We start from the raw sequence: 26419 nt of genomic DNA, 5'->3' as shown, positions 1-26419 counted from the left end.
ATTCACATGTCTTCCTGCTCTTCCTGCACAGGTACCTGTACCCAAAGAGCTGGAATAAGGCACCCGGTTCAGCTGAAGGAGACAACTTGAAGGAAAGAAACAAAGTAACAAACACAGACTGTTCAAGTGTTACTTCAGGTTGTTTCAAGGGCAGTTTTTCCTTCAGGTGGAAGCGATAAAGACGTGGGAACAACATTTGAAGCATGCTGTCTGGTGAAGTGATGATTGAAAAGAGTAGAATGGAAGCAGTATGAATGGTTAATAATAGCCATCTAATCTCAAGTAACAAGCTGGTGCCATGGCCCTATAGCCGCCATCTACATTTAACGTCTGAGACGGTAGAGTGGAAAGGGATACTTTACCTTCCCTCATTATGTTACCACTTGTATATAGATTATTTCAGTAAATCTCATTACAAGCATGTCATTTACAGAAGCATGTGATGTCCTTTTCAGAGTTTTCCCTTTTTCCCTCATTCACTCTCCCATAGGTCTGTAGAATGTCTGCCAGCCTCAAAAAAAATTGTTTTGCAAACCATAACTACGTCTGTTCTTCTTCAAAAGAGCCCCAAAATAGAAATAAATGCCTCCTTTTAGAAAGGTTTGATGTATATCTTTCCTGTGCTACAGGGGTTGAGAAAAAGAGACAAGGACTGTGGAGATGTAATAAGAAGGGTTTTTGGGGAGGGGGGTCCTAGAAAAAGAATAAATTTCTTCATCCTCCTCCCCATTGTGAGGTGGCAGCTATTGCCGCTTCTCTCCACTAAATTTTCCATTGACGTGCTTACTTGTGCGTCCAACCATATCTTTGCAAGAAAGAAAATTCATTTTCCTCCTTCAAACAACAGTTTCTTGTGAGTCTATTGCTCACCATCATCCCTTATACAATGGGCTCTCTGTATCTGCCAGGATTTGGTTTCAGGCCCCCTGTGGATCCCAACATCCATGATTGTATACAATTGTGTAGAAAAATGGTATCCCTCATATAAAATAATGCAGGAGAAAGACTGAAATTGGGAGATGCTACAGCAAGGTATGCCTAGACATCAGTGTATCCTCAACACGCAGCAAAATCAAGGTTGTTTTTTAAAAAAAAAATGGGGGGGGGGAGGTATTTTCAAGTTGTGCTTGGTTGAATCCACGAAGGCATAACCTGTGGATACAGACAGCTGACTATACTTTCTTTTTTTGTTTGTCATTTTCTCCTCTGCCAACTTGTACTGGGTCTCTCAAAATGCAAACTGATATGTACCACAGATATATCACTGAATTTCTGTAGACCAAAGAGTTTGGTCTGGTGAGCAAGAAAAAGAGGGTTAAACTCTGCTCAAGATTTTTGGTTGCCTGGCAAATGACACTGCCTTGTACCAACCAAAATGTTTTGGTACATGTGGCATCCCAACAGTATAATCAAAATAACAGCAAATTAAATAGCTAGTGATTTGCTGCCCTTTCATGACAAAGTGTTCTCCTTGAGGTGGATACTTCACTCTGCATAATGGCAGGATTTTGCCTGGCTAGGGCTCTTGACAATAAGATCTCTATCGTTTTAAGTTGTGACAGATGTCTGACCATACTATTCTTATCAATGCTTTTGCTTTTCATTAGGTATGGTAAATTGTGAAATATAAAATTTCACTGTTGTGAGGAAAAGCCCTGATTATAACTGAGATTACAGCAGTTATCTCAGTTATAATCAGTTATAATCAAGGCAGATCTGGCAAGTTATCCAGGTTTGCTCTAAGAAAGTCAGCATCATTGACTAGCTTTCTTGAAATTGCCAAGAATGCAGCCTGTCAACTATGGGACCAGGCATCTCAAATATTTCTCAAAGAGGTATGGTTTTCCATATTCCTGACTGAAAGTCCCATGTTGTTCTTGCTGCATCTCTGAACTTTTCATTCCTTTCCTCCCAATCAAGACCACCTTCTATAATCACACAGTAAAACTGAACTGTAGAAGTGTGCTTCTTAAATTTTCTGAAATGGTAGATCAGCAGACTTTTAACCGCCAATGTGTCAGGAGCTGGCACTGTATTCTCGCCCATTGGTTACCATTGCTTCTTTATTTCCTGGAAACACTTCAGAGACCTTCATTTCATGGCTTTCAGACCAACCTCATTTGACAGAGCATCACTTTTGGAGTAGCACTGTTGCAGAACAGCCCTTGGGACCACTTGTTAATTGACTGGAGAATCTGGGAATGATTGATGCCACGATCTTTACTAGATGGCTTACTTCAGGTGCTTGGTGTACTGCCCAACTCAAAATTGCAAGTTTGCTACAGGCTGAAGGGGACGAAAGTTGGCTCTTTGAAGAAAATTGGAGATTAGTCACTAGAAGCAAGGTGCTAATCCATCCTTGTCCAATTATATAGCAGTTGGGTGACTCTGGGCAAGTCACATGCTCTTACCCCAGACAACTCCATTACAGGGTTGCAAATGTTGGAAACAACTTGAAGACATACAACAACAAAAATGGCAAATGCTTATCTGGCTTGGCTGCTTGATTTTTTTTTTTTTAAACTGCCATGAAGAAGATGGAAACCAAAATACACTTTTTGCATATACAGGCAAAATTATGAACAAGATAGGTTCTGTAGATTTGTTCTTAAGTTGAATTTGTTAGTTGAAACAGGTACATTTGTAAGTGTAACTCCAGCCAAAAGTATATTTTAGTTAACACCCTGTGGTGTTTGTTTTGCTGTCTGTGCCCCTGTTCAGAAGATTTCTCCTCACTTTCGGTCCCTGTGATAATTGGATTTTGAAAAAATGTTCTTGATGTGGAAACAAGAATTGGTGATAAAGCTCCAGTGGAGACACCTTTCCCCTATGTTAACTCTGTCAGAAGTTCCAAGGGGTAGATTTCTCATCCTGTTCTTAACTATGAGTAATTTGTAAGTCAGATGTTTGCAACTCGGAGATTACCTGTATAAGAAAGAAAACACTCAGTCTCCTTTCCATGTTGTCCATGAGGAAAGGACCCATTTTGAGATCCTAAGTACACATAAGATCATTCATTTATGACTTATGTTTCTAGCAATGCATAGTTCCATCAGCAATGAGGATGTTACAATATATGTTGCTGACCAGGACAGATATGTGTTTCTGTCCATGCTTCTAATTCATGAAGTACTTACAGCATATTTATTTCTTAACTGAAGTTATGCAGCTTGTCTGTCCCTTCAGTTCTCCCACCTTACAATCAGGTATGCAGCTATATTATGGGGCTGCACACACCACTGCTTAGCTCAAGGGATTTCTCTACCTGTGTTGAATTATTGATTTGCCATGAGGAGAATATGAAAGTGTCTCATGCCACTGAGCTGGATTTGATGTGCTGAATACTTGAAAATTCTGGTTGTAGAAAAGGAGTGCTGCCTGCTAACACTTCAACAGTCCAGCTGGTTCACTAGAATGATTGTCTGAGAGGTTTATTTCCTTTTATTTAATGTATTCCTTGAACGAACACAACATGCATGCATGCATAGTTCATTCTTTCTTCTCTTCACTTTGTTCTCATTAAAGTTTATAAAGTTGGTTAGGCCAAAATAAATTAATTGGCCTTGGTAACTCATGGCTATGTGAAAAGTTAAACTAGGTCTCCTTGGGCATAGGCTGACACCTTCTAACAACTGTATCATGCTGGCTCCCTTCTGTGTTGCTACAGGGAAACTACATTTCATCACTACAGACAATGTTAAACATTTCACAAACAGCTGAGCACTTGATGTGACAAAAAGCTTCCTGTCTATATAAATAATATTTACCCAACTGTTCAAAACTAAAAGTTATCACCTGCTCCCGTAAAATTTAACACTGCTACAGTCAAGCCAAGTTTCGTATAGATGCATATGTTGTCTATGTTTGAGTCAAGCAGTTCCATTTGGCTAATTTGTAGATAACATCAAATTAGGAAGGGGAGCTAATACACCAAACGCCAAAATCAAAATACAAATCACCTTAATTGATTGGCCCAAAACCGACCACATTGATTTCAGCAGGGAGAAATAGAATGTACTATACTTGGGCAGAAAATATGAAACCACAGATATAGGATAGGGGATACTTGGCTTGACTACAGTACATGCAAAAGGTATTTAAAGTCTTAGTCAACAGTGTGATGCAGCAGCTAAACAAGCCAATGTGATTCTAAGTTAAATTAAAAGAAGTATAGTGTCTAAATTGAGGGAAATAATAGTACCGCTCAATTCTGCTTTAAGTCAGACTTAACCTGGAATATAGGGTTGGGTTGTGGGCAGCACAAAAACAAGAAGGATGTTGACAAGTTGGAATGTCTTCAGAGGAAGGCAACTGAAATGGTAAAAGCTCTGGGAGCCATGTCCTACGAGGAGCTGGTTAGGGAGCTTGATATATTTAGCTTGGAGAAGGTTAAGAGGGGACATAATAGCCATGTTTAAACATTTGAAAAGATGTCATATCAAAGATGGAGAAAGTTTGTTTTTTGCTGCTTCTGAGACTAGGACAGAAAGCAATGAAGTGAATATATAGGAAATGAGATTCCAACTAATTTACTTTATTTATTTCCAATATTTCCAATATTTCTACCACGCCCTTCTCCCCGAGGGGACTCAGGGCGGCTTACACAACTGGTAGGATCACTACCAGTACATCATAATACGTTTGGGAAAATAGCCTAATGTTAATACGTTTGGGAAAATAGCCTAATGTTGAGTAAGATCTGTAGACACTGGAATGCACCACCTCTGAATGTGGTAGCCTATCCTCCTCTGGAGGATTTTAAACAGAGGCTGGATGGCTGTCTGTCATGAATATTTTGTGCATTCCTGCATGGCAGAATAGGGTTAGCTCTTCTGGTGTTTGCCAGCTATGATTCGAGCATCATCACCATCCCCAATGATATTAAAGTAAAAATGGTGGGTGAGCCAAACCTATGGTCATGTTGCTGGCAAAAAAACATGGGGAAGGGGGATTAGGTGTTAGGAAGGGTAGACTGGATTAATGACAAGAGAGTCTGACAAATATTTTCAGAAATGTATGGGTAAAGAACTATGAAGTGATGAATATAAGTATAGATGACTATGTAGTGATCTTATAGAAACACCTTACCAACTGAACATCCCTAGCGTGACAGATCAGTTTTCTTATTAATTGAACTTTTTTCTTATCAGACTCTCTCTCTCTCTCTCTCTCTCTCTCTCTCTCTATATATATATATATATATATATATATACATACATCTTAGTGTCTTATCCAAAGTGTCCTTTTATTCTCAGATATTCTCTTGCACACCTCATAGGTTTTGCACAATCATTAAACAACACCAAAAGAAAACAAACATGTAATTCAAGAATACTCACAACAATGAGCAAAGTGTCCTTACTAAGCAGCAAAAAGTATTAGAAATCAGGCTCCATCGATAAACTTCAGTGGACACTTAAGACAGATAAATATCAGTGGACACTCATGGGGACTTGGTTAACCAGGTAAAATTCATGAGTAAAGCAGGGTTTTTTTAACCTGAAATTTTTCGAGGGGGGGGGGAATTGAACCCCTAACCCCCCCCCCCCTTGGCTACAGCCCTGTGTTCATGTATTTGTAAAGGTTTGTACAAACCCACATTACATGTTGAGTATTCAAGTCCTATACAATATTCAATGTATTCCCACGTATGTATGAAAGATATATCAAATTTGAAAAAACAAAAAAGCCCTAACATCTTCCTCTTGAGCCTCAGATCTAAGTCATTCCTTTTTTTCATAAGACCTGGACTGACAGGCCATAGTGCAGTATGTCCTATTATTTTTTACCCAGTGTTGATTTCAAATGAAGTTGTTTGGAAAGGGTCACAAATAATGGTGCAGCTTTTAAGCAGTATGGTGGCAGCAGCCAACTACGAGCAGCTGTTCATAACAGCTGCTGACAGCAGGTTCAGGCAGTATCTTTATGAGTTTCTAAACATGACATTGCTCTGTAAATTTAGGCCCGAGGCCTTCAAGTTGCATGCCTCTAAGTCCTTTCAACAAGTATGACTGGCAGGTCAAAAGGACGCACTAGCTGCAGCTGCCGTACCTTTCGTTTTGGATGCTGTACATTGTGCCATCTCTCATGCATCTCTTCAGTTAGTTAGCAGCACACCTTACACAATACGTACATTCACTGGATAAAAGGTGATGGAACAACACATGCAGAGGAGGCAAAAGAAAGGTAAGCCTCCAACTCCTAGAGCTGAAATGTATCACTGTAACTATGTACTATCTTGCTGATGAAGGCAATTAGAAACAGGCCTGTACAACCTGTGGACCTCCAGCTTGTTTGGCCTCCAAATCCCAGAAGCCCTACCCAGCTTGTCCAATGGCCAGGAATTCTGGGAGTTGGAGGTCAAAACTGCTAGAGGTCCACAGGCTGTGCAGGCCTGATCTAAGAGCACATCTACACTAACCATTTAATGTAGTTTGAAGGCAACTTGAGAGTGTGACAGCTATACAATGCATCCTGCAAAAATGTGCTGCAGCATGCTTTAAAAGCTTAAAACTGCTATAAACAAAGATGGGTGAAAGTCTAAAATAACGGCCTTAATGCACATCAGCTTGCTCTAGTACAGTGGTTCTCAACCTGTGGGTCCCCAGGTGTTTTGGCCTACAACTCCCAGAAATCCCAGCCAGTTTACCAGCTGTCAGGATTTCTGGTGATGAAGGCCAAAACATCTGGAGACCCACAGGTTGAGAAGTCCTGTTCTAGTATAAACCACCATCACATGGCAAAAGTGACTCCACAGAAAGTGAACTTTTGTGTGGATACTCGCAGTGCTCCGCTGATCTAGACGTACGCATTTCAGGAGAGTGGGGGTTGAAAGAAAACCTCCATTCACCACAAATGTCAAGTGGCAGATTCTGTGGATTCTGGAACTAGTTTAAGACCTGCCTCTGCAGTTTGTGTAATCACCATCTGGGACTCAAACTGGTTTCAAGGTTTCTAATGTAATCATCTGCACACAGAAGCTGCTTCTATGATGGTTCAAAGTACGCTAAGTGGTCAGTAAGTGTCAAGGCAGCTAAAGCTTTTGAGAATTCCTGGAGGAATAGAATTTGGAAATCACTGATTTATAAATACAGTAGTGTCTCACTTATCCAACATAAACGGGCCGGCAGAATGTTGGATAAGCGAATATGTTGGATAATAAGGAGAGATTAAGGAGAAGCCTATTAAACATCAAATTAGGTTATGATTTTACAAATTAAGCACCAAAACATCATGTTATACAACAAATTTGGCAGAAAAAGTAGTTCAATACACAGTAATGCTACATAGTAATTACTGTATTTACGAATTTTGTACCAAAATATCATGATATATTGAAAACATTGACTACAAAAATGCGTTGGATAATCCAGAACGTTGGATAAGTGAATGTTGGATAAGTGAGACTCTACTGTAATTGTATTCTCAGTATTTCTAACATTTCAGACTCAGATATTAGAGGGACTATTTAATCACAAAGTAAGACAAAATACATATCAAGACCAATTTATTTATCTTTAATCCTGGAATCTAGAGACATAATTCCAACAAAATATCAATCATGTAACAGTAAAATATGGAATGAGATGTTACAATTCTCAGTTCAAAAGGGAAAAAGTCCATGGTTTGTGAAGGGAGACCTGAGGATATTTACTACCTAAACAATAGAAGGACAGGGAGCATGTGGCTTTGCAGATGAAGTTGAACTGCAACTCTCATTATCTCTTCTGGTCAAGTAAGCTGGCTAATACTGATAAGAAATGCAGTCCAAACACTTCTGGAAGGCCACATATTCTCTGCCACTGTAACAACTCTATGGAGAAAAATACAGAAAAAGGAAAAATAGGGAGTGTGTGATATGCAGTGTGGATTTGACTATTTTTCTTACATGAAATTTAATTCCACTGAAATTATATTCAAGAGGTGCTTAACACATGATGGATGAAGGTATCTTGAACTGTTTCATCCCCTTTGAGACAGGAGGAGAATGGCTGAATAGCCCCATCCCAAATACAAGTATGAGATGACATCAAAAATTAAACTTCTACTTTCCAGTTCATTTTTCTTTAAAATATATATATATTTATCACGGTGGACTAAACAAATACTGTTAAGATTCATAATTAAATTTAACAGCAGATCCCAAGCTTTGCAAAGTTAAATACATACGTAACTATTATATATATCAAAGCATGTAGAGCAGTTGAATGTGGCATGCAGAGAAAATCATGTTTGTCTTGTTATATGACTTGGCCTTTAAATATGATCACTCTCCATAGGTTTACTGAAGGAATGTCTGTTTGCTAGATGTTATCTATGTAGACTTGGAAGTTTTGTGCAAAAAATAAAGGTTCAGTTGGTAAACAGGAGGGGAAAAATCCAGATTTATCACAAGAAAATATAAATGTCCTTTGACTAAACTGAGAGTCTCCACTTCTCCTTTTGAAAATATAGACCACTCAAGAGGTTCATTAAGATGCAACGGAGGCTGGAGTGTCTGCAGTCAGGGCATGACACTAGACTTTACTCTGAATTTCAATGGAGCTATATAAGGTTTTGAATCAGTTTGTGGGACAGGGTTCACTACCTTAGCTAACTCCTTTAAAATTCAAGGCTAAAACCCAAACTAGATTCAACAGCCACTCAACCTGGGAGCCAAGAGCTATCATTGCTCATTCTCTAGCCTAGTTCATATTAGTTTGAGGTCAGTGTGATGTCATCCTGGTTACATGGAGGCTAAAAAGAAGTGCTGCTTTGCATCTGAAGTGTTTCCATAAAATACAGACTTCTGAAAAAACACCAAAATATAAATAGTTTTGGAGAAGGCATTCCCTGTTGTTCATCCCCTCTCCCATCCCTTGGGAAACAAGCGAGTGCTGTGAACTATCAAATGCATTTGTGTATAATGTCTTCTCTCCACCTTGCTCAGAGGTGCCCCCAAAAAAGTTAATGAGATGTCATTTTGCCAAATGTCAGCTTTGCGGTCTGTGCATTATTACACTCACAGACTGAAAAGTGATGTTGGACGTGACCAAATACTTCCCCAAGCTAAGAACAACAAGCAGCATGCATATTTATTCTTTCGCTTTAGCCAGGTAGTCAGCCAGCTTAGTGAAACCTTCTTCTTGCTGTTCAAGAAGGTCCAGGATAATGCCCATCGGAGTCTTCTTCAAGCCAATGTCTTCCATCTTGTTCTCCAGTTTGTTCTTTATGTTCCGAAGCCGCAAGGAAGCATGAACAAACATCACTGCCAAAAAGGAAATCAAATTATTAATTCATCTGAGATTATCGTTTTTGTCACCTGGGGGAAAAAAGCTTTAAAAAATTCACACACAGACACACTATAAGGCAGTGGTGGGCAAAGCCCAAAGAATTTTTTTGGCCTTCAGTCCTTCAGGCTTCCTGCCCTTTAATTCTGGTCCAAAATAGAGAAATAGCCTGTTGTGGATGTCTAATGTAACTTTCAAATAGATTGCAACACTGTTTAAGAACAAGTACATACACATACACTCCTCAGAACCAGAAGTGGACATCCAACTGTTGGGGTTTTCTGCCCCTGAAATCTATTCCCTGGAAGATTTTAAAGACAGAAAACTAGTACCTGCCATAGTTGCCTGATGCAAAGCAGAGGTAATTGGTGAAAATGGCCTTGTGTAGGGAGAAATCACAGAATTTAGATTTAAGATACTTGAAGTGGGGCTTTGAACAAATTTGTGTCAACAGTAAAGTCAGGCAATAGTATTCATTCATTCATTCATTTATTCAATTTATATACCGCTCTTCTCCCCCAGGGGGACACAGTAATTCAGCAACAATTGTTCCAAATCTTGCAGGTAAAATAGAGATATGAAAAATCATAACTATGTGATACAATAAGGAGTATATGTGAAAAAAGGTTAAGGAAAGTGGGCAGACAAGCAACTGACACAAAGATGAAAAACTGCTAGGAGTCTTCTTGACAAGAAATGAAAAACCACAAGCCACAGTTTCTCAATGTGGTTGTGATTAACACGAAGCTTCAGCATTTAATCTTATGAAAATGGAAACCATTTTAAAAGTATCTGGCCCACAAGAAGAACTCACAGAACAGAGGAAATGTAATTCCGAACATGAAGACCATGACGCCTCCAAAAAAGGAGATCAGGAAGTAGCTCAACAGAATAATAGCGATGACAAAGGCAAAGGGGTAGTGCTTCTTAAACTTGCGAATGAAGTCTTTGTTGTGAGATGCCCACACAAACGCCAGGAACACCAGGACCACCACGGCAGCACCGAGGATCATGCTCAGCGGATTCAGAAATCTGCACACACACAAGATATAAATAACATTGAAAATGATATAGTAATTTTAGTGTCAGTTTCAATACAATTTTATGTTGATTTTGTTTGTTGTCATTAAATATATAGAATCATACAGCTTCAAGATCACAAGGGCCATCCAGTCAAACCCCGTCATACAAGAATATAAACAAACCACTCCTGACAAATGGCACCAAGGCTGTCTAAAAACCTCCAGCGAGAGACTCCACCACACCATGTATACCATGGTCAAACAAACTGTATGGCTAGGAAGTTCTTCCTAATGTTGAAGTGGAATGTCTTTTCCTGAATTTTGAATTTATTGTTCTGTATCTTAGTCTCTGGAGTAGCAGAACACAAACTGGTTTAATATTTAATATGACCTCCTTTCATATGTCACCTCTTCTCCAGGCTAAACATACCCAGCTCCACAGACAGCATGATTTCAAGACCTTTGACCTCCTCTGGACACATTCTAGTTTATCAATATCCTTCTTGCATTCTAGAGCCCAGAACTAGACACATTATAGAGAAGTAATGTTATTTCCCTTCATCTAGAGACTATATTCCTATGTGACTTAAGAATTGATCCTTATACACCCCCCCCCCCCAACACACACACACACACACACACAAAGGCAAGTTTTATATTAATTATGAGGCAAACCTAGACAGGAGATGGACAACAAATACCAGGTGTTGTGGGCTATAACATAGAGAAATGAACTGGCAAAATCACCTGTGAGTATTCCTTGCCTAAGAAAACCCTATGAAATTCATGGGGCCATTATAAACTGAGAGGTCACTTGGAAAGTATATGCACACACACATATTACACAATATGTACTGGACTTCACACACAAAGAACTCTTTCTTTGATTAAAAAAGCAAGAGATCAATCTTTCCTTCAGAGAAGCAGCTTCAAGTCAACTGCCCACCTGCTCCTGCTGCTCAATCTGACTCCATTCTGGAGCGTACTAAAAACAGGCCAGATCTGCTTGCTGTTTCCAGTGTCTGAGTCACTTCTGGGCAGCCACAGGCTATATTTAGATCAAAACTTTCTGAATGTTCTGCCTAGAAAAGCTGAATAGTAACTCCAGGGAGAAAGTCAGTCTGACAAGAGCATCACACCACTAGCATTTTGCTCTAATGTTTCAGCAGAATCTTCATTATATAGAAGTGGTCTAGTATGTCGCATTTGGTAAAAGACACAGTTCAAATTACCTCAGGTACACCACTTAAATCAGATTGTGATCAGCTCGATTCAATGCAGTCAACAAACCACGGGCAATATGCAAATTTATCAAAAATCTCTCAGGCCCTGATACATAGCTGGTGGATTGTAGAATTCAAAGACATGGTTAAGTTTGTCTGAAATATCGCTATGGGAAAGGATATTGTAGCACCTGTGAGAATGAAGTTGATAGTACAGTCAACTCTCCACATTTGCTGGGGTTAGGGGCAATGAACGCCTACGATAATGACAAACTGCAAATAAAGAAAATGCTATTTTTAAAAAATTTGAGAGAATATCTCTGTAGAATTTCAAAGTCATCCAGCAGGACTCACTATAAAGGTGTTATTTCCAGAAATCCCTCTGTCTTCCAACATGACTAGAGGGAATTGATTATAGTCAGTGGATGACTTAGAGGTCCCTAGATATGATTTCAATCTAATTCATTAATAATGAAATCTGCAAAAGTAAAAAAAAATGCCAATGTGGAGGGACAATTGTTCAACCTTTTGTAGACTTAAACCTATTTGATTAGAAAAGTTACACTAGCAACTTCTTTCTAATAGTCTCAATGGTGAATACAGGAGCCCTCCACATACCGATGGCTGTGTTAGGTTAGTGAGTCACAAATTTCCACTTTCTAAACATACCAAGGGATTTCTGAGATTGTGTGCTGAACACCACACCCTAAGCTGGACCGTGTTTCTGGTTTCTATATGAAATGGAAGCTACAGTATTCCTGTATGCATTGACTCAACCATCTGCTGAGTCACATAGGCAAAGAGAAGTCATCATCTCCTAAACAAATATACTCACAGCATTACTTGGGGGAATTTAATAATTTATTTTCTAGGGATTATTGGGGGAAGAGTTAAAGACATCTAGTAGTTATCTAGCATCCCTTCTAGATTTGGCAAGAGTCATTCAAATGATTTATTTATCCACTATATCATTTCTTTTTGTTGATCTGCTGCCAATGCCAAAGTAATATAGCATCAAGTCATTTTTGTTTTGTGCCGAGGCAATAGTTTTTATCCCATACAATTAGTTATTGTGCTCTCAGAATTTGCTGAGCAAATATAATGGATGTAACTCACAAAATGTTCATGACAATTAGTATCTTTGCACTTTAGATGTACACATTTCACTGGAATTATACACAAGAACCAACATAACTAATTCAGAAAATGTAGCCTAACAAGTTTTCTATGCATCCCCAACAGCAAATGAAACTTAACTAGAGTGCAAGAGATTAAAAGTGGGACTTTTTCAAGCTAACTTTGTTTACTATGGCCATGGGCAAAAAAACAGTCACAGTAATTAAGTCATGTAAACAAACCTTTTCTGATGACATACAGTGCTGACGGTGAGTTTAATCAACAAAGGAAGGGCATCAGTATGCACAGGTCAAAAACAGATGAAATGTATCTTCAACTTCCCTGTGGACCCATGGCAACCCCATGATTTCTATAGACAAGGAATACACAGAGGTGGTTTTGCCAGTTACCTCTTCTGAAATTTAGATCCTGTCTGAGTATGGAAGCTAATTCAAGATCAGCCCTGGTTAATATTTGGATAGGAGACTCAATGAATACCAGATGGTGTAGGCCTTATCTCAGAGGAAGGAACTGGAAAAAACCTGTTTGAGTATTCCTTATCGAATTCATGAGGTCAGCATAAGATGACAGGTGAAATGTTGAGCAATAGTGTTTCTTAAAGGGTTCAGATATAAAGATGAGGAATGCCTAGCCTCAAGTCCAAGCCCAATCAACAATACCATTTTCACAAACTCTGAAGGAGTCAGACTAAGAAAAGGATATGTTCCTGCTTGAAGCTTACAGTTCATCAAAACCAAGTTTCTACTAACCATTCCTGGGGACAGGTCCTGCTTCTCTTACTATAAGGCAAATTACAGTCCCCTTAGAGAGAGGGGGGGGTATAAAGTTTATTTATAAATTATGTGATCCATTTCTGATCCAAAATATGGTAAGCTTGATTCTACAGTGCTATGAATTATGAACCATAATTCAAACAGCATCCTGTATGATCTCTTAATCTATTTCAGAAATGTGGCCCTATGCATGCTTATTCAGCAAGATATCCCACTTGCTGAATAGAACTGATTCTCTATTTAAATCCTAGATCGTAGCCTAATTCTCTCAAATCTTCAAATATATTTCAAAGGGTAGTCACAAAACTATTCCTCTGATTGAAAACTAATCTTAAGTAATCAGTCCATCGACAATTCTCTGGATTTCACTTGCCAGAAATAACAGTCACAACACTAAAATGGCCAAGAAAGGTATGTGCTCATTACTTTTTGAAACATGTTCAAATGAATAGAAGATAATGTTCCACAGCAGGTGGTCCATGCTGATACCATCTCCACTAAGGTGATAAGACAAGTGATCCATCATGTCTGAAGTGTGATGAGAAGTCTTCCAAATCCAAGTCATTAGATATCGCAGGTGGACTTAGAAGCAAGGTTGGTTATAGGATATGCTCTAAATATAGCTCTTGTTAGAGAGATTTATTGAATGCAGCAGACACCAACAGGATACGTGCAGGCTGCTAGCAGAGCGGTAGTAGTCTCATAATCTGAGGTTGACCATGTTACCTGGGCAACATATGAAAACAAAAACTTGGAAAGATGATGATTAGCTTTTATTACCCAGTAATAGGTGATATAGAAGTGGCAGAGATAACATGGAGGTGCAAAGCACGTAACATAAACAGACTACTGACTGAGTATCTGTTAGGAAACTACTGCGCAGAGAACAAGGGAAATGAAACCAAGAGCAGAGAAGGGATCTGCAGACAACCTTTATGTTACTCCATGTGAACAAGCCAAAAGATTAGTTTCTGTTGAAAGATTCACTTTGCAAACAGATGCAGCGGACTATAAAGTTTAAAAAATACTGCAGAAAATTTGCTTCTATAGTGAAACATTATTATTGGTGGTAGCCTGAAGAATCAGAAGGAAATCCTTATATAAATGAAGCAGGAAGAGAAAGAAAATTTCAAGTCTTAAAAGCTGATGGTTGAATACAGTCTTGGAAAATTTCATACAGTGGGGTTTGATAGTAAAGTCGTAACTAAATAGTTTTCATAATAAGGTCCCTCAACTACTATCAACCAGATCCAGTGTGGTGTACTGGTCTAAATGCTAGATTAGGATTCTGGAAGACCAGGGTCTGAACTCATCCATTAAGACCCACTGGGTTGACCAACCGAAGGGAATGGCAAATACATTCTGATTAATTATTGCCAAGAAACCCCTATATAAGAGTCACCATAAATGAGAGTCAACTTGAAGGCATACAACAACAATCTACCAGGTAAACAACAAGTAGTACAAGCTTAATTTCATAGCCAGTGCTCTTCTATGATCTTCAAATATAACATTGCCAGTGTATGACATGCTACAGTAGAGCCGCATTCCCTCATCTGGCTCCAGTGCTTAAATACTTGAATTTTTAAAGGCCGATATGGTTAAGTCAGAAAAAATGACAGGTAAACAGGTCAGGTGCTTCTGGGCTCAAGAGGAAAGCCAAGCTGCTTTCCAAATGATGAAGAGGTCTTCAACAAAATAGGCAACTTCAAGCACTTTTTCTGGGTTATCATATTTCTATAATAACACTGTTAGGTTTTGAAGAACTGTCATGAGTGTGAACAAGTGTGACTTTGCAGACTGATACTCAGGGATTATTCCTAGACAGTTAATCACAATGCTTGGGAAAGAGAAGTTTTCACAGTACAAGGCATTACAGTACCAACATTTGGCTCTAGAGAGCGCTAATTCAGGTTTACTGTAGTGATGAAAATGTGAAGCGACACTGAAGAGAGTGAGCCAAGTGTGTAAACAAAGACGGTAGACTGACATGAGAAAGTTAAGGCAGCGCACCTGCTTCCTGCAGATGCCCTTTATGAGCAAGGGTTCAAAGAAATTCAAGGATTTTACACAAACCTGATTGATCGGCAGGTACTGTAAGCATGATTCTAATTGACAAAACGGAATTTGTAAGAGATATGGTGCTTACAAGACACATATTTAAGCTACAGAACACTTTCCAGGTGCACAGACTGAAACTTACTTCTGCAGAGATTTTTACTGTTAACAGGCCTTCTTCCATTTATGAACTACAGTAGATTTTAAGTTAACTGGCACCCACGGGGATTGCTTGATGCCTGATAAATGTAGTTTCTGGTTGCTTGAGAGTTACTATTAAAAATGGGCCTAATAATAATAATAATAATTTTATTTTTATACCCCGCCACCATCTCCCCAAAGGGACTCGGGGCGGCTCACAGATATAAAACAAGCATACAGTAGTATCAAATACAAAAAACACACAAATAAAATTAAAAGGCATAAAATAAAATCACAGTCATTATAAAACACATGATAAAACACAGCAATAAAATCATACAATGGACTGGGCAAAGTGCACTGAGTGAAACTTGTAAACAAGAAGGAAGTTAAGGTGCTATAAGATCATGGGGAGAACCTTAAACTGGGGTGAACTCTGTGGCTATGTCGAGAAGTTAACCAACATGTACAACTGGTCAGAAGTAACTGCTAGTATAAGGATTTAGCGTACAGTGGGCGGTACTTATTCAAAAGCCTGTGTGAAAAGCCAGGTTTTCAGGCTCTTCCTGAACACTTCCAAGGTGGCAGATTGCCTAATTCCCCTAGGGAGCGCGTTCCAGAGCGGGGGGCCGCCACGGAGAAGTAGTACTACACCCCATCCTATACAATACTATACACTCTGTATTGATTTGATACTAATATTGAAATTGAAATTAATAAAAAGCAGTTAAGACCAATAAAGGCACAATGTAACACTTTTACTATATTATGCATGTATTTCAATGTGTTATTCCTTTATTTCTTGTTAGTTGCTTGAGAGTTCCAGTTAACTGAGAGTCTACTGCATTTACTTTTCAACTGCAGTTTAAGTATGTATGCTATGTTACAGTGGCATTATTATAAAATGAACTGCATAAATCCATTACCAAACAGCAAATAAAAAATGAGGAAGGCGGGCATGGAAGCACCATTATACCACCTTTCTTTTTTCTCCCCTCCCTTCCTCCTTTTTTATGCTACCAGGGAATAACACTGCTACTTCTTTAACAATTTCAACAGCAGATATTTCCCTTCTGGAATGACTTGCAATTGATGCTGCCTGAATTGTGATGCAAGCCATTCCTCCCAGTAAATGAGCTAAATATCTATCACATGTGACCTTTGTTGTCCCATTTAAATGAGAAATATAATACTAGGAATCTTATGCTAATTGTGATGCAATGCAGAATCAGTAAAACAGAGAACTAGGATACTTATCAGCAGATAAATAAGGCTATCACATACAGTATTTTAATACACTGCAACACGGGAAATCCATACTTTATTTCTCCTGCCTGCATTATACTATTATTAGTATCTACATTTGTCAACATACTTGCTTCGTTCAGCACAGTATTGCAAATATTGCAAAACATTTAGAAATCATGCTAAGCATGCCACATCCTCATCAACATTGCTCTTAATTTTTTTAAAAATGAATCTGAAATACATTCTAATCCTCCAGCTCGGATCTCATTGTCATGACTATGTTTCGCATCAGTACAGCATCCTTTTAATGCAATCTCATGTTAATTTTGCTGTCTATAGTTGCCAAGTGTTCTTTTTTCTGAAATGCATATTTTAGAGACTTATACCATGATTGTTAAACATATTCATTTTATAAAGCTTGGAGTAATTACAATTTTCCCCATTGACTATGATTACTTTAGTGTCTTTGAAGTGTTTATTATAAGAAACAACACAGAGATATGTTAAAAACAATTACCAGTTTCTATATCACTTTTATGAGAGAGAGAGAGAGAGAGAGAGAGAGAGAGAGAGAGAGAGAGAGAGAGAGAAGAAGAGAGAAAGGGAGGGAGGGAGAGAAACTGGTTGTTCTTGATAAGTCATAGAACAGCTATTTTTCATGTCTGGCTGCCAATGTATCTTAGGTTTAACCACAGTATGCTGTGGAAAATACAGGGTTGTGCCAAAGCCTTCAGTGGAAAAAATGGCTATGACGGGGAAGCTGTATAAAGTAAGACTGGTTTTTCTTAAAGGCTGTCTCTCAGCAGACAGGGCAGCAAGAGAGAAAAGGCAGAAAGATTCAAACCGAAACTTGCTCTAAAGTATCAGTAATCTTGGTTCCAGTAACTGCAAAATCAAGATATCCCTTCCTCAATAAGCAAAAAATCCGGTTCATCAATATCTGGCAGCAACATCAAGGACCAATTCTACCTTGTCTCACTTTCCTTCTGAGTGGATTAAATGTTGCTTCAGCAAACTGTGTAAATGGGCTTGCAAATGTTCCTGCTAAATGTGATGAATCTATCTTAAGACAAAATAAAAAAAGCTTCTTGCTTATTTATTTTACTTGTAAGATTAAAAATACTCCTCTAAAATGAGCAGTTCCCAGATTCTTATAATCTTCCCAGCTCCACTCAAAAAGGAATTATTGTGAACATCAGGCTGACATCAATACTCTTTGATACATAAAGAATATCACCCTGATACTTTTAACACACTTGAAGCCACATGGCAATAGAAGGAATAATCTCCAATGATAATAGCAGAAAGCAGGAAAACAAAACAGATGTATTCGACCTAGAGTTATATACTCAAATCATGTAGCCCAAGGATATTCAGTTTCACTGAAGAATTGAGATTTGATCCCCCATGAACAAGTTGCAAAGGGACAGAATTATATCCTAAAATTAGAAGTCATTCGAAGTGCTGCAAGGACCCCAAATTAGGAGCATTTGGACATCATAATTCTGAAGTACTTGCATGGCATGGTTCTGGATTATTTCCAAAGTTAAAATCGTAAGAGCAGCTGGGAAGCTTTTCATTCATGTCTTCCAAGGAAGCCATGAAGGAGCTACTTTCTAAAGATTAAATGCCACGTGAATCATGACATGGTTTTTTAAAGTGGCAGCTGGAGTTTCAAAACCAGAACTATTAGTTTGGGTTTGGTTTGCAACATTTTAGATAGGATTTTTGTGCATGGTAGAGTTTATCAAGACTTTCCAAAAATTCACAAAACACCTTCAGATGAAGGAATTTTATCTAAGCACTTTAAAGATTAAAATGATTTAACATGATGAAAAGTTGCCTAGGGAAGCATTTTTGAAGATATATTTACCACCAGGTTTATGTTTATTAAAGAAAACACACAAATCTGAAACACTTGAATAAATCAGAACTTTGTTCAATAGTCAATCCATGTGCAAATGTGCAAAAAGTCACATTTTAAATTAACAAAATGTTAGCTTGGAAACCATTTAATTTAAAGCCACATACTATATATTCTTCGTAGGCTACATTTTTCAGAAGAAATTCAGGAAAGAGAAGGCCTTCACCTCAAGGAATGTATGTGCCATATCTATGATTAATTTCAAATCCATTTTGCAGAAGTGTATTCAACTGAAAAAAGATATAAACTTTCTAGCAGCTACATGGATTCGGTCACACTGAAGAGGAATGCCAGTGTACTTTGGGTGTTGAGAGATAATACCCTTTGAGTCTACATGGTTAAGATGACCATTCTAAGGCAAATATTTGGATGGGAACAAGCCCAGTGATGTCAAGAAACAAGCTAAGGACAAAGTGTTTATAAACCACAAAGAGATTGTTTGCAACCACCTATCTAACACCATATATTCCCTTAGTAAACAAGAGTATAAAACAAATAAAAAATGACAATCTTTTCAACTTTAATCTCTTATCAACAGGCACAGAAGCTGAAACATGATGATGCTTCATTCAACTGCTTTTACTCCCAAATAAATGTTTGCACACAGGAGTGGGTAAATTGTGGCCTTGGGATCACAGGTGGCACTCAAGGCCTTTTGATGGTCCTTGATTTCTCCAATAGAAAAAGGTGAACTTCCCTTCATACTATACAATTATAGTGCTTTGACTCTATATTAACTGTGAGGCATCTACACTGTAGAATCAATGCAGTTTAGCACCACTTTTATAGCCATGGCAGAGAAAGCCAAAGACCTTGTGAAACTCCAGTTTCCATAATCCCATAATCTTGAGACAGCAAATATCTGGATACCAAAATCTGTGGATACTGAAGTCCTGTTACATACAATGGCATGGTAAAATAGTATCCCTTAAATACAAAATGGTGGTGGTGGTGGGGGGGGAGGAATCAAAGTTTGTTCTCTGAATTCTTAAAAAAATATTTTCAAGCTATGGAAGATTGAATCTATGAATATGGAGGGCTGGCTGGCAAAAACTTTCTGCAAGGCTGTATAACAAAACTTGAAACATTTTCTATTCCTGGTCTGAAAGTGTTATTTCCTGTTGAATTGTGTGGTATTTCCTTTGAAAGTAGTTGTTATACTCCAGAAACTTTGTTTTTGCAGCTGCCATTTTAAACCTTTCAACGTGTCATTTGGCAAAAACTTTCTGCAATGATTAGTTATCCTATCCCACCACAATGCGTGAAATTCAAAACATTTTTGTGCCATGAGGAATATTCTGAATATTAATGGCCTCATCACACTTGAGAATTTATCCACTTTAATCACTTTAAATGCTATTAACTGCCTCTTGTAGAATTCTGGGGTTTGTAGTTTAGGGAGGAGCCTTTAAACTGCTCATCCAGAGATGCCCTAGGCTTCCCGAAACTATAAACTCCAGAATTCTGCAGAAGACAGTCACATAATTTAAAGTGGATTAAAGTGGATAAATGCTCAAGTGTGATGAGGCCTTATTAAGACCTACATACTTTAAAGGACGTAATAACACCAGAGCATGGATCCATTTTAAATCCATTTTCTGCCTCCTGTAGAATGTTGGGGCTTGTAGTTTAGGGAGGAGCCTTTACACTGCTGGTCCTGGGCCTCCCTAAATTACAAACCCCAGAATTCTGCAGGGGGCAGAAACCAGATTTAAAGTGGATCCATGCTGTAGTGTGATGAGGCAGTAATAAGGCACCAGATCCTGTCTGATCTTGGTTGCTAAGCAAGGCTAAGTGTGGTTAGTACATGGGTGGGGAATTACTATTTTAAAATTCTATACTCATTCTGATTCTAATTTGCTTGTGTTATTTTAGCATGTATTGTGTCATGTTTTTGGAAAATGAAATTCATAACTTTTTGGAAAATGCCTTTTAGAGAAGAGTCAAAACCACATTTATAGTAGAATCTTTTCTTTTGGCATACAACCAAGATATAATTATGCAAGGCAATTGTTTCAGTTGTTAGACTGAATAACCAGTTATCTCTGATATGTTAGAAAAACAGATATTTGCCAGTGCCTAAAAACAGCAGAGTTTAGAAGTGTTTTTCAGTTGCCTATATATGTATATGTATATGTATGTATGTATATTCTCCCATAAAACAACTTGTTTTATATCATGCATTCAAGAAACAAAAATCCAGCCTGTTTAAAAGCTCTCCAAAGCTCTCCACCACAGTCCCGGGGAGAGAGTTCCACTGCTGAACAGCTCTCAGTGAAGTTCTTCCTTATGTTCAGGTGGAATCTCCTTTCCTGTAGTTTGAGGCCATTGTTCCGTGTCCTAGTCTCAAAAGCAGCAGAAAACAAGCTTGCTCCCTCCTCCCTATGACTTCCCCTCACATATTTATACATGGCTATCATGTTTCCTCTCAGCCTTCTCTTCTGCAGGCTAAACATGCCCAGCTCTTTAAGCCACTCCTCATAGGGCTTGTTCTCCAGACCCTTGATCATTTTAGCTTGATGAACTCACAACTCATGTGTTCAGCATACACAGGTACAAAAACCTATCAGTTTCAGATATGTTTGAGATGGATCCCTGTGCCAGCTGACCAGGGCATCTCTCTTAGAACAAAACAGCTATCAACAGGTCACATAGTCAAAAAGTAGAGAGAGAGCATGTAGTATGGGCTGCTGCGAGTTTTCCAGGCTGTATATCTATGTACCAGAAGCATTCTTTCCTGGCATTTCACCTGCAGAGAAGCCATTGACTTCCACAAGCATGTGGACAATTTCTACAGAAAGGAATAAACCATGAAAGTGAACAAAATTTGGATACCAGTATTTAAAAACCCTAAAATCAGGACAATAAATAAAGAACATCACTTAGAAAACAGGGAATTCCAGACATGCATCAATCAGGGCCAGCTAACAACCCCGGGGGGCACGGAAAGAACCTCCTCGAAGATTGAGCAAATTCAGTTGGGCATCCCCTGGGCAACATTTCTTGTAAGCGGTCAATCTTTCCACCCCAAAAGCATTGGATGAATGGATGAATACCAAAGGTCTTTATTAAGACCATTGCTAACGATTGCAATGCTTTTGACACGAAATAAATAAATAAAGCTAACAACCCCAACAAAGGATTCTCCCAGGCAGTAAGCAGCCAGACCTTGAAGCTGAAAGACCATTCAATGCTAATCAGGGTGACCAACTGAAATATTCACACCTGCCTTAAACAGACAAGAGTTCTTTCTCCCACCCTGAACATTCCACAGATATATGGAATTCCACTTGCCTAGTTTCCAACATACCTCACAACCTCTGAGGATGCCTGCCATAGATACAGGCAAAACGTCAGGAAACAATGCTTCTGGAACATGGCCATACAGCCTGGAAATCTCACAGCAACCCAGTGATTCTGGCCAGTGAAAGCCTTCGACAACAGCATGTGGTCTGCAGCCCTATTTATAACTTCTCAGGAACCATAGGGTAAAGGAAGCTGCACACCAGAACATACATGCAGGAAACAGTAAGCAACAGGATCACAGATAGACATTACTAGAAAAGGCTTGAAGAAGGTTGTCATTTTCAATGCTTGTTTGTGGCTAGTCCCTAAGAAGAGAAAGCTGGAGTGAAATTAAAGGAAATATAGGGAACCATCAAGGTGATGTAGGCTGTATTTCAGGAAGGAACTGGCAAAATTACATCTGCCTAATACTAACAAGTATGTTCACACACAGAATCCAGAACACTCTAAAGCAGGCATTGGCAAATTTGGGCCCTCCAGATGTTTTTGGACTTCAACTACCACAATTCCTAACAGCCTCAAGCCCCTTCCTTTTCCCCCTCAGCCACTTAAGCAAAATTGCACCCTGCAAGAAATATGCAGTCGGATCCCACTTCTCACTGCCATGGTTCGGTGCAAAGGGAAGCCTGGGAGTTGTCATTTTTTGCAAGGTCTTTTGCCTCCTCTGCCCAAGAAGGCTGGCGATTCACCGAACTACAACTCCCATGACTCCATAGCCTTGAGCCATAGGGATAAATTGATGTCAGCCTGCATTCCTTCTACAGTATAGATCAGACATGGGCAAACTTGGGCCCTCCAGGTGTTTTGGACTTCAACTCCCACCATTCCTCAAGGCCTCAGGCCCTTTCCTCCCCCCCCCCCCCCAGCTACTTAAGCTTAAGCTTAAGCGGCCAAGGGGGGAAAGCAAAGGGCCTGAGGCTGTTAGGAATGGTGGGAGTTGAAGTCCAAAACACCTGGAGGGCCCAAGTTTGCCGAATGCCTACCCTAAAGGCAGATCTAAGCGGGGCCAGATCTGGTTAAGTAAGGGGAGACCAACAATGAGTATCAGGTGTGTAGGCTCTATTTCAAAAGGAAATAAATATCATAACCACCCAAACCTTCCTTGCGTAAGAAAACCCTACAAAATCGCTAGGGTCACCATAAGCAGATAGGCAGGCACACATGTCTTTGGAAAGCCAAATAGCATATTCAAGTCATAGGCCTCAAAGCAGAGTGAGTCACAAGCCCAGGAATGAATGGGCATGAATCAGGGCAGAATGAATGCAGGGTTGCTGTGAGTTTTTCCTGGCTGCAGGGCCATGTTCCAGAAGAATTATCTCCTGACGTTTGCCCACATCTATGGCAGGCAAGCTCAGAGGTTGTGAGGTATATTGGGAACTAGGCAAGGGAGTTTTATATATCTGCGGAAGGTCCAGGGTGGGAGAAAGAACTCTCGTCTGTTGGAGGCAAGTGTGAATGTTGTAATTAATCACCTTGATTTGCACTGAAAAGCCTTGCAACTTCAAGGCCTGGCTGATTCCTGCTGGGGAAATTCTTTGTTGGAAGATGTTAGCTGGCCCTGATTGTTTCATATCTGGAATTCCCCTGCTTTCAGGGTGTTGTTCTTTATTTATTGTCCTGATTTTTGAGTTTTTAAAAAAATATTGTTAGCCAGATTTTGTTCATTTTTGTGGTGTCTTCCTTTCTGTTGAAATGGTCCACATTCCCCCAGGCAGGAATCAGCCCAGCCTTTAAGCTGCAAGGCTTTTCATTGCCAATCAAGGTGATGAATTGCAACATTCACACCTGCCTCCAACAGACAAGAGTCCTTTCTCCCACCCTGGACTTTCCACAGATATATAAACCTCCCTTGCCCAGTTTCCAATATACCTTACAACCTCTGAGGATGCCTGCCATAGATCCAGGCGTCTGGAGAGTGTGCTTCTGGAACAAGGCCCATAAAGCCCGGAAAACTCACAGCAACCCAGTGATTCCGGCCATGAAAGCTTTCGACAACACACAGAATGAATGAACGTTGTCAGCCATGGCTCAATGCTATGGAATGGCAAGGTCTTCCTGGGCCTTCTCTGCCCAAGAGTGCTGGTGCCTCACCAAACTACAAATCCCATGATTCCATAGCAGTGAACGCGGTATCAAACTGCATTAAGATCCCCCCCCCTTCCCAGTGAGGATGCACCAAGGCTTTATAAGGAGAGCGGGCCTCCTCCTTACCCCACAATGGAGATCACCGTGGCCGCCACCACCAGGTAGTTGGTCTGGTAGTAGAGGAAATTGCTGACCACCCGGTTGTTCCATTTGGAGATGTCTTTGAAGTCCGGGACAGCGAAGCGGTCGTGGCCCGGGATGAAGTCGTCCCAGGAGCGGAGCGGCGCCACTTGCACGTCCATCACGAAGCCGCCTCCACTTCTCTTCCCTTCCTTCCACAGCAGCTGAGCCGTGACGTCAGAAAGGGGGCGGGCTTTACATAAGCAGCGGCAGGCGGGCGGAGCAACCGAAAAATCGAGTAGTTTTTATGGTTGCCTGACAAATAAGCCGGACAGAAATCAAGCGGGAGGGCGGGATATTTTTGTATTTTTCTCTATTTCTCACTGTTCTTTTTTTTTTCCAGTGAGGCACCTTGGCTGGTTCTGTGATGTAGAACTAATGCAGTTATTATTATTATTATTATTATTATTATTATTATTATTATTATTATTATTATTATTTTGTATGACACAGCAAACAAGATAGATATGCTGGATTTCGTTTCACAAAATCACAAGTCAAACACTTCCCAAGTGTCTAGGACTGTGTGATGTATTTTCGGATGATGCGTGCAGATCCCAGTAGGGTGGCCTTTTGCAGTTGACAGATCATAATTTTGTCAATGTCTATTGTTTCCAAATGCCGGCTGAGATCTTATGGCACGGCACCCAGTGTGCCCATCACAACAGGGACCACCTGCACTGGTTTCTGCCAGAGTCTTTGAAGTTCAATCTTGAGGTCCTGATAGTGGCTGAGTTTTTCCTGTTGTTTTTCGTCAATGCGACTGTCAGCTGGGATGGCGACATCAATGATCCAAACCTTTTTCTTTTCCACAACTGTGATGTCGGGTGTGTTGTGTTCCAGAACTTTGTCAGTCTGGATTCGGAAGTCCCACAGTATCTTTGTGTGCTCATTTTCCAATACTTTTGCAGGTTTGTGATCCCACCAGTTCTTTGCTGCTGGGAGGTGGTACTTGAGGCATAAGTTCCAATGAATCATTTGGGCCACATAGTTGTGCCTCTGTTTGTAGTTTGTCTGTGCTATTATTATTATTATTATTATTATTATTATTATTATTATTATTTATATCCCTCTTTTGTCCCATGGGTGGGATTCAAAGCATCCTACAACAGTTAAATGACAAAATTACATAGCATAAAAATACAACCAACAAAATCATATAAGCAAGCTATATATATGGGAGCCCACGGTGGCACAGCGGGGTTAAACCGCTGAGCTGCTGAACTTGCTGACCAAAAGCTCAGCGGTTCGAATCCTGGGAGCGGAATGAGCGCTGCTGTTAGCCCCAGCTCCTGCCAACCTAGCAGTTCGAAAACATGCCAACGTGAGTAGATCAATAGGTACCCCTCCGGGGGGAAGGTAAAGGCGCTCCATGCAGTCATGCCGGCCACATGACCTTGGAGGTGTCTACGGACAACGCCGGCTCTTTGGCATAGAAATTGAAATGAGCAACAACCCCCAGAGTCGGACTTAATGTCAGGGGAAAGCCTTTACCTTTTACTAAGCAAGCTAAGCAGAATAAGCCAAATTTGACAAATTAATAAATTAAAACATTAATAAAACACTTTGACGCCACTTTAACTGTCAATGGCTTTCCGTCATCATTACCTGCCTCATTTTTTTATTGATACTATGATGATACCATTACTATGATGATACTAATTACTACTACTTGTAATATTGTAGTGATACTAAATACTACTAGTGTTATAATTACAGGGCTGGATGGCCCTTGTGGTCTCTTCCAACTGTGGCCCCTTCTATGTAAAAGGTAAAGGTTTCCCCTGACGTTAAGTCCAGTCGTGACCGACTCTGGAGGTTGGTGCTCATCTCCATTTCTAGGCCGAAGAGCCAGTGTTGTCCGTAGACACCTCCAAGGTCATATGGCCGGCATGACTGCATGGAGCGCCTTTACCTTCCCCCCGGAGGGGTACCTATTGATCTACTCACATTTGCATGTTTTCGAACTGCTAAGTTGGCAGGAGCTGGGGCTAACAGCGGGAGCTCATTCTGCTCCCGGGATTTAAACCTAAGACCTTTTGGTCCGTAAGTT

At 39.8% G+C, this 26419-nt stretch overlaps 2 protein-coding genes across 4 annotated transcripts in view; one reads left to right on the top strand and one right to left on the bottom strand.

The window, feature by feature from the left end:
* lmod3 (leiomodin 3) overlaps window positions 1-7843 on the top strand; it is a 47005-nt gene extending 39162 nt beyond the window's left edge. For all 3 annotated transcript variants that reach the window (XM_008105393.3, XM_062969696.1, XM_062969695.1), the window contains one exon: window positions 32-7843. In XM_008105393.3, the coding sequence (XP_008103600.1) occupies window positions 32-58 (27 nt within the window). In that variant the 3' untranslated portion in view covers window positions 59-7843. The remainder of the gene's footprint in view (window positions 1-31) is intronic.
* Window positions 7491-24547, bottom strand: arl6ip5 (ADP ribosylation factor like GTPase 6 interacting protein 5). The gene is made up of 3 exons (XM_003217802.4): window positions 24313-24547; window positions 10084-10301; window positions 7491-9247 (listed from the first exon to the last, which is right to left on the bottom strand). Exons 1-3 carry the CDS (start codon window positions 24486-24488, stop codon window positions 9075-9077), a joined length of 567 nt encoding a protein of 188 aa, XP_003217850.1. The 5' UTR covers window positions 24489-24547; the 3' UTR covers window positions 7491-9074.
* Between the last annotated feature and the right edge of the window lie 1872 nt (window positions 24548-26419).

Source organism: Anolis carolinensis, chromosome 2 (genome assembly GCF_035594765.1).
Source record: "Anolis carolinensis isolate JA03-04 chromosome 2, rAnoCar3.1.pri, whole genome shotgun sequence".
Lineage (NCBI taxonomy): Eukaryota > Metazoa > Chordata > Lepidosauria > Squamata > Dactyloidae > Anolis > Anolis carolinensis.
Note: the sequence above shows the minus strand (reverse complement) of the source record. Positions and strands in the feature narration are given on the sequence as shown.